Source organism: Bos grunniens, chromosome 5, assembly GCF_055505025.1.
Source record: "Bos grunniens cultivar Pamir isolate PY7600 chromosome 5, Bosgru_T2T1.0, whole genome shotgun sequence".
Lineage (NCBI taxonomy): Eukaryota > Metazoa > Chordata > Mammalia > Artiodactyla > Bovidae > Bos > Bos grunniens.
In genome coordinates, this window is record NC_141169.1 from 110,250,325 (window position 1) to 110,263,940 (window position 13,616).

Genomic DNA, 13,616 nt, shown 5'->3' on the forward strand with positions numbered 1-13,616 from the left:
GGACCCATTAGAAGACTGTTCCAATTGTCACAAATTGTAGTGCCTGAAAACATTTTTAAACTGTCTTAAAAAGAGAAAGTTCTCTAAAGATTAAACAGGAACAATTGTTATAACAGAAAATAATTATGGTTGAAATGTCTGTGGTTCCTTGGAAATGCTATGCTTTTTGTATTTTCCATTATTAGTGCAGTTGGAATGAAGGTTTATAGTTCAGGGGTCTTCATGTTTGCATTTTAAAATTAGGTAAATGACTTCATCTTTCAAGCTTGGATTCATTTTTAAATTTAATTTTATATTATACAGAATGTTCTCTGCATTTCGAAGGCAATACAAATCTTTTAATTCTGTAAGTAATTTTTATAACTATGATGCAACTCTATGCTATCTTTTCAACATTTAAAATACGTTTAAATGTGCCAAAAAAAAGAAAAAAAGTCTGGAACTTTTCATGTCCATTAGCTCAGCATAACTAGCTGTGTGATGGATGACTCGCCCAAAGCTACTGCTGTCCTGGTTGCTACAGTATAAGCTTGCTTACCAGATCAAGGGACAGGGCACCACAGCTCTGAGCACTGGTGAAGCCACTTCTGTTTTCATTTGTTTTTTTATGTGCAATCCCAAGAAGAACCTTGGCTAAGAGCTTCAGCAGGACTCTAAGAAGTCTTTCTAAAAGAGAGATCAGTTCATGTGATTCTCTTGCTCAAAACCTCTCAGTGGCTTCATCACAAAGCCTTCTTGCTTCCTGGGTCTCGGGGTAGCCACCAGCCTCAAGCCTCCAGGCTCCAGCCCAGGGTGCTGCTACAGCCTCTGGGCCGCGCCTCCACTTAACAGGCTCCACCAGCGCCCCCTCATCCAAGGAGACCTCGTGTGTCCATGCTAGTTTGCACCACTCTGCACTGACACTTAAAACTGAGAACCTCAGTGTATCCGTTTGCCTTCTTGTCTACACTGTCCCTGCCAAAGTGCTCAGACCCTGGTTTATGGAACTTCGTAAATGTGAATCAAGAGCCTGGTGCTGTGCCCGGAGCAGAAAAGGCCTTCAGCACGTGACTGCTTCTGTTTGATTTGATTTTACTCCCACACTTCATGCTGCTCTAGGTGCTGAGAAGACAAAATGAAGAATCTCAATATACATCTGGGTCCTGCTTTAAATAAACAAACACATAAACACTGACAAAATGAACTGGGTGTGTTTACTTGGCCAGCGAGAAATGCCACTCTGTGCCACGCGTGACGGGGGTGCACATGGACACTCGGGTCCCTGTGAAGGAATTGCTGGTGTCCATTTGTTCTTCACAGCTGACCACTGAGCCTCTAGCTGGAGGCCAAGCCTGGCTGGAGGCTGGGTTTCCAAAGGCACATCCCAGGGACCCGGAGTCCTTAGAGACACTTGCAGAGTTCCTGGCCACAGCACTGTCCCAGGAGAGATGTGTTTCCCCCATTGACTGGGAAGCCTGTTAACTCAGGCTGTTAGCCGAGCAGGGATGTATGTGCCTTGAGAACACTTGCTTTCCAAGGCCATCATATTAGCTTGTGTTTTGGTGGCGCAGGATGGAACTCAAGTTGCCGGCTGCTCTCTCTGTGTTTTACCAGGAAGCTCTCACTCTTTGGCATGACTAACCCTAGCAGCATAATCACCTCTGAGTCTACACAACCTAACTGCGGTCACCACAGGGCCTTCTCCCCTTCACCAGCCAGTCTCTCCCTCTGGAGCTCCCAATCCCTTTAGACTTGTCAGCCAAACAAAAGCCACCATTTCACAGGCTCTTCTTTCTTGGCTCTGGAGTGAGGGAAGGGAAGGGAGGCTTGTTAATTTAAAAAATAATGACACCGTAAACATAACAGGTTTGACGCTCTAGGCATTTCTATGTGCTCAACTCTTACAACCTTGCTTAGGACATAGCAGCTGCTTAAAAAACATTTATTGACTAAGTGCCTGGAGCAGTCAAATTAGGAAATGATGTTCATCTCACAGTCATATTCAAGAAAAGCAGATTTTTGTTGTTGTTGTTTAAGAATGATGTTAGCTTAAACAAAATAATAATCTGATGTTGTATAGTAATAAAATGAACAGTGTTCACTGTAATTGTTTAAAGTTACTCTATACTATATACATGTTTACTCTTTATTCCTAAAAATAAAGATCATAAGCAAGAGAAGCTAACTTCCATGTTCCTTTGTGTTTTTTTTTGCTTTCTTTTTTTATATTTTAAGTTTTTAAAAAATTCATTTATTTTTAATTGAAGAATAATTGCTTCACAATGTTGGTTTGGCTTCCACCACACATCAACATGAATTAGCCATAGGTATACACATATCCCCGCCTCTTGAACCTCCTTCCTACCTCCCATCTTTTCCCACCCCTCTATATATTCCTCTTTAAAAAACACACTCAGATCAAGAAATCCAGAGCACATCGATAAATGGTTTTTACGGTGATGGCAACTAAGACCCTCTTTACCCTCCGACTTTGCATCTTCTTATTCAAGGTGATGGGTACTTGAGATATGTTGTATACATTAAACGAATGGGCTCATGCATGTAAGAGTGATCTGACTTGGGACCTGTCTAGATAAATTGGAACTACACATTTTTAAGGAAGTACACCACTTTTGTGTTGAACAGGATTAAAAATAATGAAATTAATATTCTTCCTATGAATGTGACAGTTTATGGTTTAAACAATTTTCTCCTTTGCTCCATGTATCAGTCATGGAGCTAAACAGGAGTCTGTATGATTCCTATCGAGTATCTGAGAAAATGTAGTGTGAGAAACAAGCTCATAGGGCAGCTGATTCTAAAGCAGCTGGTTCAGCTGGGACTAAAATTACAGCCTGAGTCCCAGGCCTTCTGAATCCAAAAACGCCACACTTGCCTCTCTACTACAAGTGCTTTCTCTACTATTCCTCTAAGTTAAAAAAATTATTCCATCTTAATTGGCTTTGACATCAAGAGAATTTTATTCCAAAGTTTAAGCTATGGGAATTCCCCAGTGGTCCTGTGGTTAGGACTCTATGCTTTCACTGCTGAGTATGAGGGTTCGATTCCTGGTCAGGGAACTATTAAGATTCCTCAAGCCGTGAAGTGCAGCCAAATGTTAAAAAAAAAATGTAAAAACAAATAGATTTGAAGCTATGAATGCAGATATCCAGCTGTGTTTCTCACCAAGTCAAGGTGGCCTCCCCAAGCCCTCCAGCTCACACTAGATTCCACTCGGAACTCCTCTCCAAAGGAGCACGTGGGCTGCATGACTTCGCAGCCCTTCATGACTTGAACATCTCACAGCATACTTCTGTGCTGTACTGCACAGATAAACCTTATCAACTGCATTAGAAAACCCTCGAGGCGAGAGACTGAGTTTTCTACCCAAACAGTTATTTCTACGTCACGTGGACCCAATAGGAGGGACATAACTGGCCCAGCGAGGGAGTCTGAGGCCAGGTGTACAGAACCCCGGGCACTCTGTCAACCAAAATAATGTGACCTGTAAACTGAGTAGGGAGGGTCTGAGACCAGAGGAATGACACAAGGAGCTAAAATAATTAAAAAGGAAAGTTAAAGAAATGAAGGATTGGAGGCCCTTTGAAAAGAGATTAACGGAAGAACTCACTAAGACTCACCAGCTTCTGAACGGCTCGGAGAACTGAGATGCTACAAAGCTATTTGACCTGGTGTCAAGAACAAGGGGAGATGCCACAATGAGATAGGCGAGAGGTGGACATGCCAGGAATTCGAGAAGGAATTTCTGAACAGAACAACAGAAACCAAGTCGCCCGGAGGCAGCACAGAAGCTGATTCTTGGGTACAGTTTCTAGAAGAGGACTGAAGAAGTTTCAGCAGGCAGTAAAATCTGGTGAGGTTCCGAGTCCTGAACCACAGACACGAGCAGAAGGGACACCCCCTTGCCCCGTCTAGCGGCTGAGAACCGGGTTAACTAACATTGCAGTAATCTCCTTAAAGGCTGCATGTGGTGTCAGAACCACGCCAAGGACGCAGCCTCCAGCTCTGGTGCCAGCTGGTTTGAGCCAGAGCAGACAGAGCCTTCCTCTGGGGACTGCAGCCGGGCGGGCTGCTCCGGGCCTCCCTGCTGGCCCGAGGGTTTCAAGCCTCAGGCTGGGGTTTCCTAGCGGTAATAGCTTACCAGCCTTACTATGCTCAGTCGCTTCAGTTGTGTCCCACACAATTCAGTTCAGTTCAGTTCAGTAACTCAGTTGTGTCTGACTCTTTGCGATCTCATGGACTGCAGCACTCCAGGCCTCCCTGTCCATCACCAACTCCCGGAGTTTACTCAAACTCATGTTCATTGAGTCGGTAATACCATCCAACCATCTCATCCTTTGTTGTCCCCTTCTCCTTCCGTCTTCAATCTTTCCCAGTATCAGGGTCTTTTCCAATGAGTCAGTTCTTTGCATCAGGTGGCCAAAGTATTGGAGTTTCAGCTTCAGCATCAGTCCTTCCAATGAATATTCAGGACTGATTTCCTTTAGGATGAACTGGTTGGATCCCCTTGCAGTCCCACACACCGTGGAGCAACTAAGTCAGGGTGCCATAGCTACTGAGTCTGTGCTCTAGAGTCCAGGAGCTACAGCTACTGAGCCCATGTGCCCGAGCCCATGTGCCTGAGAGCCCATGTTCTGCAACAAGAGAAGCCACTGCACTGAGAAGCAGTTGTACTGCAACAAGAGGGTAGCCCCTGCTCGCCGCAACTAGAGAAAGCCTGTGCGGCAAGAAAGGCCCAGCACAGTGAAAAATAAATAAAATTATTAAAAAAAAAAATCTACAAACTTTGATCACCAACTTTCTTCTCCCTCTCTGTTTTGTTTTGTTTTTTGGCTGCGACTTGCAGCTTATGGGATCTTAATTCCCTGACCAGGGACTGAACCTGGGTCCCTGGCAGTGAAAGTGCAGAGTCCTAACCTCTGGACTGTCAGGGAATTCCCCAGTGTTCTTCATGGTTAAAAATATGTTATAAATAAGCTATGAGGATATATTGTACAGGAGGGGGAACAGAGCCACTATTTTATAGTAACTATCAATGCAGTATAACTTTTAAAAATTGTAAGCCACGATGCTGTACACCTGCAACCTATACAATATTGCACACCAACTATATCTCAATTTAAAAAATTTCTACATTGTAAAAAACTATGTTCAAAGAGTAGCGTTTTCTGTGAAGATATTAGTAATATTAATACATTTATTTCATCAACACTCATATAGACCAGTTATTTGTAGCCTGCTCCAAGGAGAACAGTCCAAGAGCTATTCCTGAGGAAAGAGCTGGGATTTTCTTGGTAAAACCAAACATAAATAAAAGAGGTGAATTGGGAGATTTAGCACTAGGCTAGAGTGAGAGTTGGACTGTGAAGAAGGCTGAGCGCCGAAGAATTGATGCTTTTGAACTGTGGTGTTGGAGAAGACTCTTGAGAGTCCCTTGGACTGCAAGGAGATCCAACCAGTCCATTCTGAAGAAGATCAGCCCTGGGATTTCTTTGGAAGGAATGATGCTAAAGCTGAAACTCCAGTACTTTGGCCACCTCATGCGAAGAGTTGACTCATTGGAAAAGACTCTGATGCTGGGAGGGATTGGGGGCAGGAGGAGAAGGGGACGACAGAGGATGAGATGGCTGGATGGCATCACTGACTCGATGGACGTGAGTCTGGGTGAACTCCGGGAGTTGGTGATAGACAGGGAGGCCTGGTGTGCTGTGATTCATGGGGTCGCAAAGCGTCGGACACGACTGAGCGACTGAACTGAACTGAACTGAACTGAGAGTGTTCAGGGAGGCCTGCCTGGAGGAGGGTGCAGGCAGGAGGATGTGGATGGGTCCAGACCGGGGTCCAGAGGGTCAGAGTGTTCAGGGTGAGTCCTGGGCATGTGGGTACCTACAGACCTGTCTGTCCAACACAGCACCTACCACCCACGAGTGCCCCATGCAGCACTGAGATGGTGGGTCCTAACAGAGATGCCTGCGGTTAACTGTAAAATGCACACACAGATTCCAAAGAACTGCCATGAAGAAAAATGCATGTAGACCATCTCATGGATATTTTTAATACTGATAACACATGTTGAAATAATAATCTGGTGGATATACTGGGTTTAAGAACACATTAAATTTACCTTCTTAGAACTGACGCACACTTCTAAGAAGATTAATCCAGCCACAATGGAGAGACAGAGGAGGAGATAAACCAGAAGAAAGAGAACCAGTTAGGAAGCTTCTCAACTAGAGAGATGAAAGAACCTCGATTGGGGTGGAGACTGAGGGTGTCAAAAAGAACGGGGAATACAAGAGACTTCATGGAGGCAGAACCCACACGACTGTGGTTATGACTAGCCAGGACAAAAGCAGAGAGTTGAGGGTGAACCTGGTGGTCTGGAACTATGATTGTTCCATTAAAGGAAATACAAAGTCAGTAAGGTGTGTGACTTACAAAGAAAAAATCCAGAGCTAGTTTCCCACCTTCCTTTTAACATGGTGAGATTCAACATCCAACTGGCATTTGGGGGAAATGACCCTGGGGCTCAGGAGAAAAGCCAAGCTGAAGATGGATCCATCCTTGGTTGGTTGAATCCATGACTGCGGGTAACTGCGGATATGGGCTGACCACTCTATGCCACTTTATAAAAGGGACTCCAGTGACTTTTGATATCCTGGGGGTCCTGGAGTCAATCAATCCCCTGAAGATATGACTGTATTGAGAAAGGCATGACCTTTGAGTGAATGAGTTCCAGGAGGGAGAAAGCTAAAAGGCAGAGGAAGGAATGAAGGAAAGGTAAGTAAATCAACATCAGGCATTTTAAGAAGTTCTAATTTTTTTTACGGTTTTATGTCATCATTAAATAATCAATCATTTAGTTTCTGTGTATTAGGAAGGATTACCCCCACATACTCAAGTCTAATCTGGATGAGAAGAAAAGACACCCCCAACTACAGCGAAAGATTTAAGTAGCACTTCAAAATAAATAATAGAATGATGACCCAAGGAAGTGGTTGACTAGTGAGTCATACACACTGTAGTTTCTCCAGAGTACCTAGACAAATACCCCTAAGCGGGGGTGTTTCAGGAAAGCTTTAGGAAGGAGGTGAGTTTTGAGTGATCTGAGAAGTTGAGCTGTCTTTGTAAGCAATTGAAAGGGCAGGATCAAAAGGGAGGAGCAAGAAGATCCGGGGGTGAGTGAACCAGTTTGACGGGAGGGAAGGAGTCACTGGTTGGATGAGGTGGGGGTGGGGATTGCAGGTGAGGCTGGGAAGGCAGGTGGGAGCCAAACTGTGGCTTGAGTTAAGACTCAATGGACTTTCATGATCAAGGGAGAGTCATAGAATTTTGAGCAGGTGAATGACATGATTGAATTTACATTTTAGAACATTAAAGCTGGTCATACTCTAAAGGTGAAGCTATAGGGTTCAGGGACCATGAGTTAAGCCCCTCCTCACAGATGAAATACACATGCAAGAGATTAAGTCTTTTCTAAGGGACAGCCAACTTTCCTGACTACTAATACAACTCACTTTCCACGATCTTAAAATGTTAAAATTAGCCTGACTTACAGTCCTCTCTGGGAATAGCACCCTATGGAAGGTAGCTCTCTACTGAGAAAGGAGGGCTGTGCCAGTACTTCGGGAGGGACCTGGACTCAGATGTGGAGACAGCTAAAGTGACAGGATAATGGTTCTGCCTCACTGCGGCTCCAGCTGGGCTCCTGGACTGAATCGAGGAGCAACCACGTCCAGGTGTGCAGGCAAAGGGGTAGAAACGGCAACTGGAGAAGTGAGAAGCAGTGTAATCCGACTGGATGATCGGCTAGAAGATTTGAATTCTAGTCCTGGTTAGCAGGAAGAAACCTGGAAGAACCGTACTTTTGTCACGCGCCTTCCAAGGTTCAAGTAATTGTTCTTAGCTGATCATACAGAATTCGCAATGTATTTCTCAGAGAAATGGTGTTAGAAAATGCTGGTTAGTTCCCCAGATCACCCTCTAGGAACCTAGAATAATCCCGTAACAGCTGAGATTTTGGCAGATTTTGCAAAGAGAAATTCAAATATTTTTTGCCACATTAATTAACAAGCGAAACAGGTTAGTCAAACTAAGTATTGTGTGTGTGTTTAATGGAAGATATTTAATTAGAAGATGGTATGGAAGTGGAGGTGGTAGGAAATCTGGAAGAGAATTTCTTTTGGCACTTCCAAGGTCATCTCAGATCAACAGTGCTCACAAACAGAAAAGAGGCAGAGAGGGCAAAAGAGAGAGACAGAGAAAGTATGAGAACTGTATGCCTTTTGGGAACAGGATAAGAAACAACTGGTGTTTGTAGGGTGAGAAATGGGCCAGTATTAAAAAGGCAGGGGCAGGCAGCGCTGAGAGTCCTGGGAAGAAGGAAGGAGGTGGGTGTACCGGGAGGCACCAGGGTCAGTGATCCAGGTCTCAGGAGGTAAGGGTGAAGCCAGCCCAGAAAACAGATTTGAGGCAGTTAAATCCCAGGGGAAAGGTGGAACAAACAGTCAAGGATTGTGGGTATCAACTCCAACAGAGGCAGAAGAAGGCATGGGTACAAATGTGAGGCTCCAGATGGAGCCGGAACTTGAGGAACCCCGAGGAGACACAGAAAACCTCTGGGCTGGAGGAGGAGGACCTGCTCTGGTTGGGGGTGGGGGGGTTGCGGGGAGAGTTACAGTGGATCAGAGCCAGAGAGGAGAGAGAGAGAAAGAAAGAGGTTTGAAGCTGTGTGCCTGTCCAATGGGACACCGAGAGGTGACCCTCAGATGAAGAAGGCAGCATGGGTGCGAGGGTGCTGAGGATGGGGCAGGACCAGCACCACCGAGGGGTGACCCCCTCAGCCACCACCAGCACTGCTCCCGCCCCCCACACCCCAGGGTAGTGTGGCTGGATTCCAGGACCCGGCAGTGTGTGGGGAGGGCAGCGCTCATTCAAACAGGCCAGAGTAACCCAAACTTGTCACCTTTCTGCTTGCTGGTATGTGACTTTTTAGGCGCTGTGACTACCAGGCTGGGGCCCAGATCACCGAGGGACAGGTAAGATGGAAAAGGGTAAAGGGCAGGATGAGGAGCCAGAGGAGAACCGGGAAAAGGCGGGGAAGCAGAAAGGCAGGATGTAATGGATTAGAAACAAATGTGAAGGGAAGCAGGAACCCTTACACAAAAGAGAAGGAAAGGTGAGGAAAGTCAGGCTGATCCGTGCGGAAATGCAGACAGACAGGGGTTAGAGAGTCCCCAGAAGAGAGTGCGAATTCAGGTCAGGTGGGTCACCCCACGGTGCGTGTCACCCTTCCCACACCTCACCTGGTCATCAGGCATCTGCCTTGGAGCTGCGCGTTACACACTCAAATGCAGCCTCTGCTCCTGGGGGGGTTCAGATAGGCGCTCATTTTTTTCAAAGATGGACACGTGGTAGCATCTGCGGGTGAATTTTAAAGCATTCAATAGTTGAGGTAATAAGCGAGCACAACTATCTAAGTTTGGGGCAGGGGGCGAGTGGCGGGGTAGTGTGCAGTGTTGGATGAAGTATTTTCTTCCAGTAAACATCTAGTTAAATGTACATGTTCTTTAAGATTTTTTTTAATGCTGCCTTATATATATAAAAAAGAACAGGTTACTAAATTGATGGGAATAAAACGAGGGAGAGAATAAACCGGAGGCGCAGTCCATAACATCCCAGCTGAGTGAGGCCACTGCGCCAGCCCGTCCGGCGGGCGTCCGTGCTCAGAGGTCCCCACGCGGGTCCCCGAGGGGCTGCGCCCGGGACCGGACGGGACTGGAGTGCTGGCGCCCCCCGGGCCAGGGGGAACCACCCCCACCCCCACGCAGCACCCCGCGCACCGCGGACGGCGAGGGGGAGGTCCCCCCCGGCCCGGGAGGGGCAGGAGGCCGCGGGCTCTGTCCGGGTGTGGGGTCCGCCGCCCGGGACCCACGTGGGCGCAGCCCAGCAAGGCGCAGACCGCCGGCCTCCGAGGGGCGCGACCCCCGGCCACGTGGGGGCGGGGCCCGGTGGGGCTGGGGGGCGGTGCTCGGCCGCAGCCCCTCCCCCCGGCCCTCGGGCGCCCCTCCCCCGCCCAAGCGCGGCCCGCGGGCGGCGGGCGGGGGCGGGGGCGGGGTTGTTGTTGTGCCGAGGCCCCGCCCCCGCCCGCCCCCGGCCCATCTGTTCCCCGCGAGCCGCGGCGACATTGTGCGGGCTGGGCGGCCGGGCCGCGGCGCGATGGGCCCGGGGCAGCCGCCGCGGTAGCTCGGCCGGAGTGGCTCCGGGAGCGGGCGGGCGGCGGGCGCGGAGGCGGCGGCGCGGCCGGAGATGCGCCCCGAGGAGGGCGGCGCGGCCGGGCTGGGCGAGCTGCGCTCGTGGTGGGAAGTGCCGGCCATCGCGCACTTCTGCTCGCTCTTCCGCACGGCGTTCCGCCTGCCGGACTTCGAGATCGAGGTGCGCGGGCCGGGCCGGGCCGGGGTGGGGGGTCGGGACCCGGGTAGGGGGTCGGGGCGGCGGCGCGCGGGGACCTCCGAGCGGCTGACTCTGAGGGACTGAGTGGGGGGCTGAGCGCGAGGAGCGCTCCCGGCCGGCCCGGGTGGGCGGGCGGGGGTCGGGGTCCGGGCTGAGGGGACCCGGGCGGTGGGGAAAGTTGGGCCGTTACTCCGGGCGGCGTCCCGGCGGGCGCAGCGCGGGGCCGGGCGGTCAGGATAGCGGGCAGCGGGCTTTGTGGGGCCCGGCGGGCTGGCGGGCGGGCGCCCCCGGCCGGCGCCCCGACCCCTCCCCCGGCCGCCTGGGGCCGAGCGCGCGGCCGGTCGGTGCCGCGGCCCCGGACAAAGGTGCGAGACCGGCGAGCGGGGGCCATGGGTCCGCCGCCCGCGGGAGGCGCGCCCGGCGGCAGCCGGGAGGGTGCGGGCCGGCGGGCGGGCGGCGGCGGCGGCGACGACGACAATGCGGCGGCCTCGGGTGCGGGGGCCCGGCGCCGCACGCCGTTTTCAAAGTTGGGACGTGACTCGGACGAGCACGGCTTTTTCTAAAAATGAGAGTGGGACGGCGGTTCCCGCGGACTGAGGGGGAGAAACGGCAGATTGGGGAATGCTGAGCGTCAGGACTTGCTCCACAACTGTCCCGAAGACCCCGTGTTTCCTTTTAGTTGGTCAAAATCCTCAGCACTTTAATTCTGCTGCTCAAAATGGTGGCTGTGGTGGGAGGTGTTGTGGTGACAATGCCGTCGTGGTGCCGCTAAACTTGCCCCTGCCCCATTTTCTCCCTGAAATGTGATAAAACTGAGGCGGTGCTGAATTACAGGTTAGAGTTTACGAACCCCGTCTAAAAACACTGTGGAGAAAACTTCATCTTTCAAAAATCCAAATATTCCCGTTTGGTTGATTGGAAAAAAAAAAAGAGGTAACTAATTTTGTCCTAAATTGTTACAGAAATCTAGAGTAACGTATAAATAACGCCTTATGTTCTAAGAAATAAATCTGTGGTTTCTAAGTATTAGCTGCTTTAATTCCAAAAGGAAATGTAACCTGATCTGAGAGGTCCAATTTGTATGTATAACAGAAGTGAAAAATCGTTGCTACAGGTGAATAATCAGGGCCACTTGAGATGAGTTTTTTCGCTTCGGATCCCAGTATTTCTTGCAAGTGACACTTTTTTGGTGGTTGTAGTTAAAATGTATGCTATTTGAAGTATATACGAATGAATATTTGGAATTCAGCTTGTACGTATTGTGATCATCCATATCTCTATAATTTGGAGATGTTCAGTCGATGACTATTAGTGACTTACTCCTGCAATTCTTCTGTAATCTTTTTCACATGAAGTGTTTTGATGAATTTGAATACAGGTTAAAGTTTTCACTAATTACCAGAAATTAAAATTTTCAAAGTAATTTTTAGGTTTCTAGCAAATTTGATTCGGAGAGTGCAGAACTTACTGGGAACATGATTAGTTTTGATTCTCTAAGAAATAAATTTATTTTGGTTAGGTGATTTTTTTTTTTAATCTAATAATTTACCGTTCTGAACTGAAGAAGGATCACTTGATTACAGTTTATGATGCACTGGAAGAATCTTCTTAAAAACAGACAAACAAAAAACAGTATTAATACTGAATTGTACCTGTTAGGATGGCTGGAAAGACACTATAATCTTAATTTACTGTAACTTTAAAAGATAGAAATGAATAATACCAAGTGGTAGAAGTTGGATATCAGCTTTTTTAGGAAACTAGTTTTCAGCTGTGGGAAAGTACTCATCTTACTCTTGACAACCAAACTGAACCCATGGATTTACAGAAAATTTAGGAAGCAGAATCTTCAAGGACTTGGCTTCTATTTATCTAAAACAAGGCAATCTCTTAGATAGCTCACAGGCTGGGAGCATTCATGCTGCAATTCTGTAAGAGGTCAAGACCTCCCATTTAACTGGTCCCCAAAGCATGGATATTTTTATTTTTGCATGTAAGAAAACCTTTTCCCTCTGTTAATTAGCCTTGAATGTACAGGATTTAATTAGAAGAGTCAGTATACTGGATTCTTGTTTTTTGGGTTGTGTTTAGGGACATCTGTGTTGCTGCCCCCCAGATAGGGGTTCTGCAGTCATCAGATCAAAAATCTGCAAATATGTAGACATATTTTAAGTTCAAAATTTGTGGTTTTAAAAAGCAGTGCATAATCACAATATAAAACTTGAAAATTATAGCAAAATATAGGTAAGAGAATTAAATCACCCATAATCCCACCACTCAGGGATAAAAACTGTTACTTAGAAATTCCCAAACATGTTCACAGCGTATTTGTGGCCCGTTTTAATTTTCCAGATGAGGAGACTGAGCTGTGTGTAGCTGGATAACTGTAGATTAATGATACTGAATTCAGTGGTTGGTATTATGAAACATCTGTTACTAGCTGCTTAACTGGATGGATTACCAAAGAAGCTCATGGCACACCTCCTTTGCCTCAGGATTATCAAATTTGGAAGCACTTCATTTATATCAAGTTTTCTATGATTGTTTAACATTCCAGTGGATTAGGCTGGTTATGTTTTGTCCTGATTAGAGAATGAAGAATAGTGAATTGACCTTCCTGAAGATTTAGTACTGATTTTCTTTTTTCCCCTAACAAGTGCTCTTTACAGTGAATAGCATCATACTTAACTAGATTGCAGTTAAGGGAGGATAGACCATCTTCGGTAATCTTGTCTGGAGTTAATTGTGATGGGTATAGGGTTGCAGGGAGAAATTCCATTATAAACATTTTGGGTATATTTTCTCCAGAGAAGAAACTATGGGGCCTCTATGTGATTATTTGAAAATGGTCATGTAGAATTATCTGGTTCATACAGCAGCAACATGATGAAAATAATCTGATTTTTAATAGTCCCATGTACTTTTTTACCCCGAGCTTCCTGCTTTGAGAATGAATCCTTAGGTGTGAATTATTAAGCATTATTATGTTTATTCATAAATATTATTCATAATTATGAAAATAGGTGATAAAAAACTTGCCTAGAGAAACTTATTGGTACAGCAGTCTTAGTTCTCTGGGCCTGGGGCCCAAGGATGGGTTAGAGGAGGTTTTGTGTTGGTGTACATGTATGTACTCTGCTGTCACTTTCTTCAAATTTTGAAAG

General features: G+C 47.3%; 1 protein-coding gene and 1 long non-coding RNA gene across 11 annotated transcripts in view; one reads left to right on the forward strand and one right to left on the reverse strand.

The window, feature by feature from the left end:
- Positions 1-596: 596 nt before the first annotated feature.
- LOC147373015 (uncharacterized) lies at positions 597-9,967 on the reverse strand. The gene is made up of 3 exons (XR_015164479.1): positions 9,843-9,967; positions 9,306-9,420; positions 597-1,780 (listed from the first exon to the last, which is right to left on the reverse strand). It is a non-coding gene; the product is annotated as an uncharacterized LOC147373015 (long non-coding RNA).
- The window catches only part of CECR2 (CECR2 histone acetyl-lysine reader), a 119,844-nt gene continuing 113,780 nt past the window's right edge, over positions 7,553-13,616 (forward strand). Inside the window, exons 1-2 of one of the 10 annotated variants that reach the window (XM_086402670.1) lie at positions 7,553-7,739; positions 8,996-9,038. In XM_086402670.1, the coding sequence (XP_086258796.1) occupies positions 7,675-7,739; positions 8,996-9,038 (108 nt within the window). In that variant the 5' untranslated portion in view covers positions 7,553-7,674. Of the gene's footprint in view, positions 7,740-7,943; positions 8,083-8,298; positions 8,438-8,995; positions 9,039-9,171; positions 9,264-9,400; positions 9,455-10,163; positions 10,435-13,616 lie in introns of those variants that run through there. The other 9 variants (XM_086402678.1, XM_086402674.1, XM_086402673.1 and 6 more) reach the window with 9 other exon arrangements.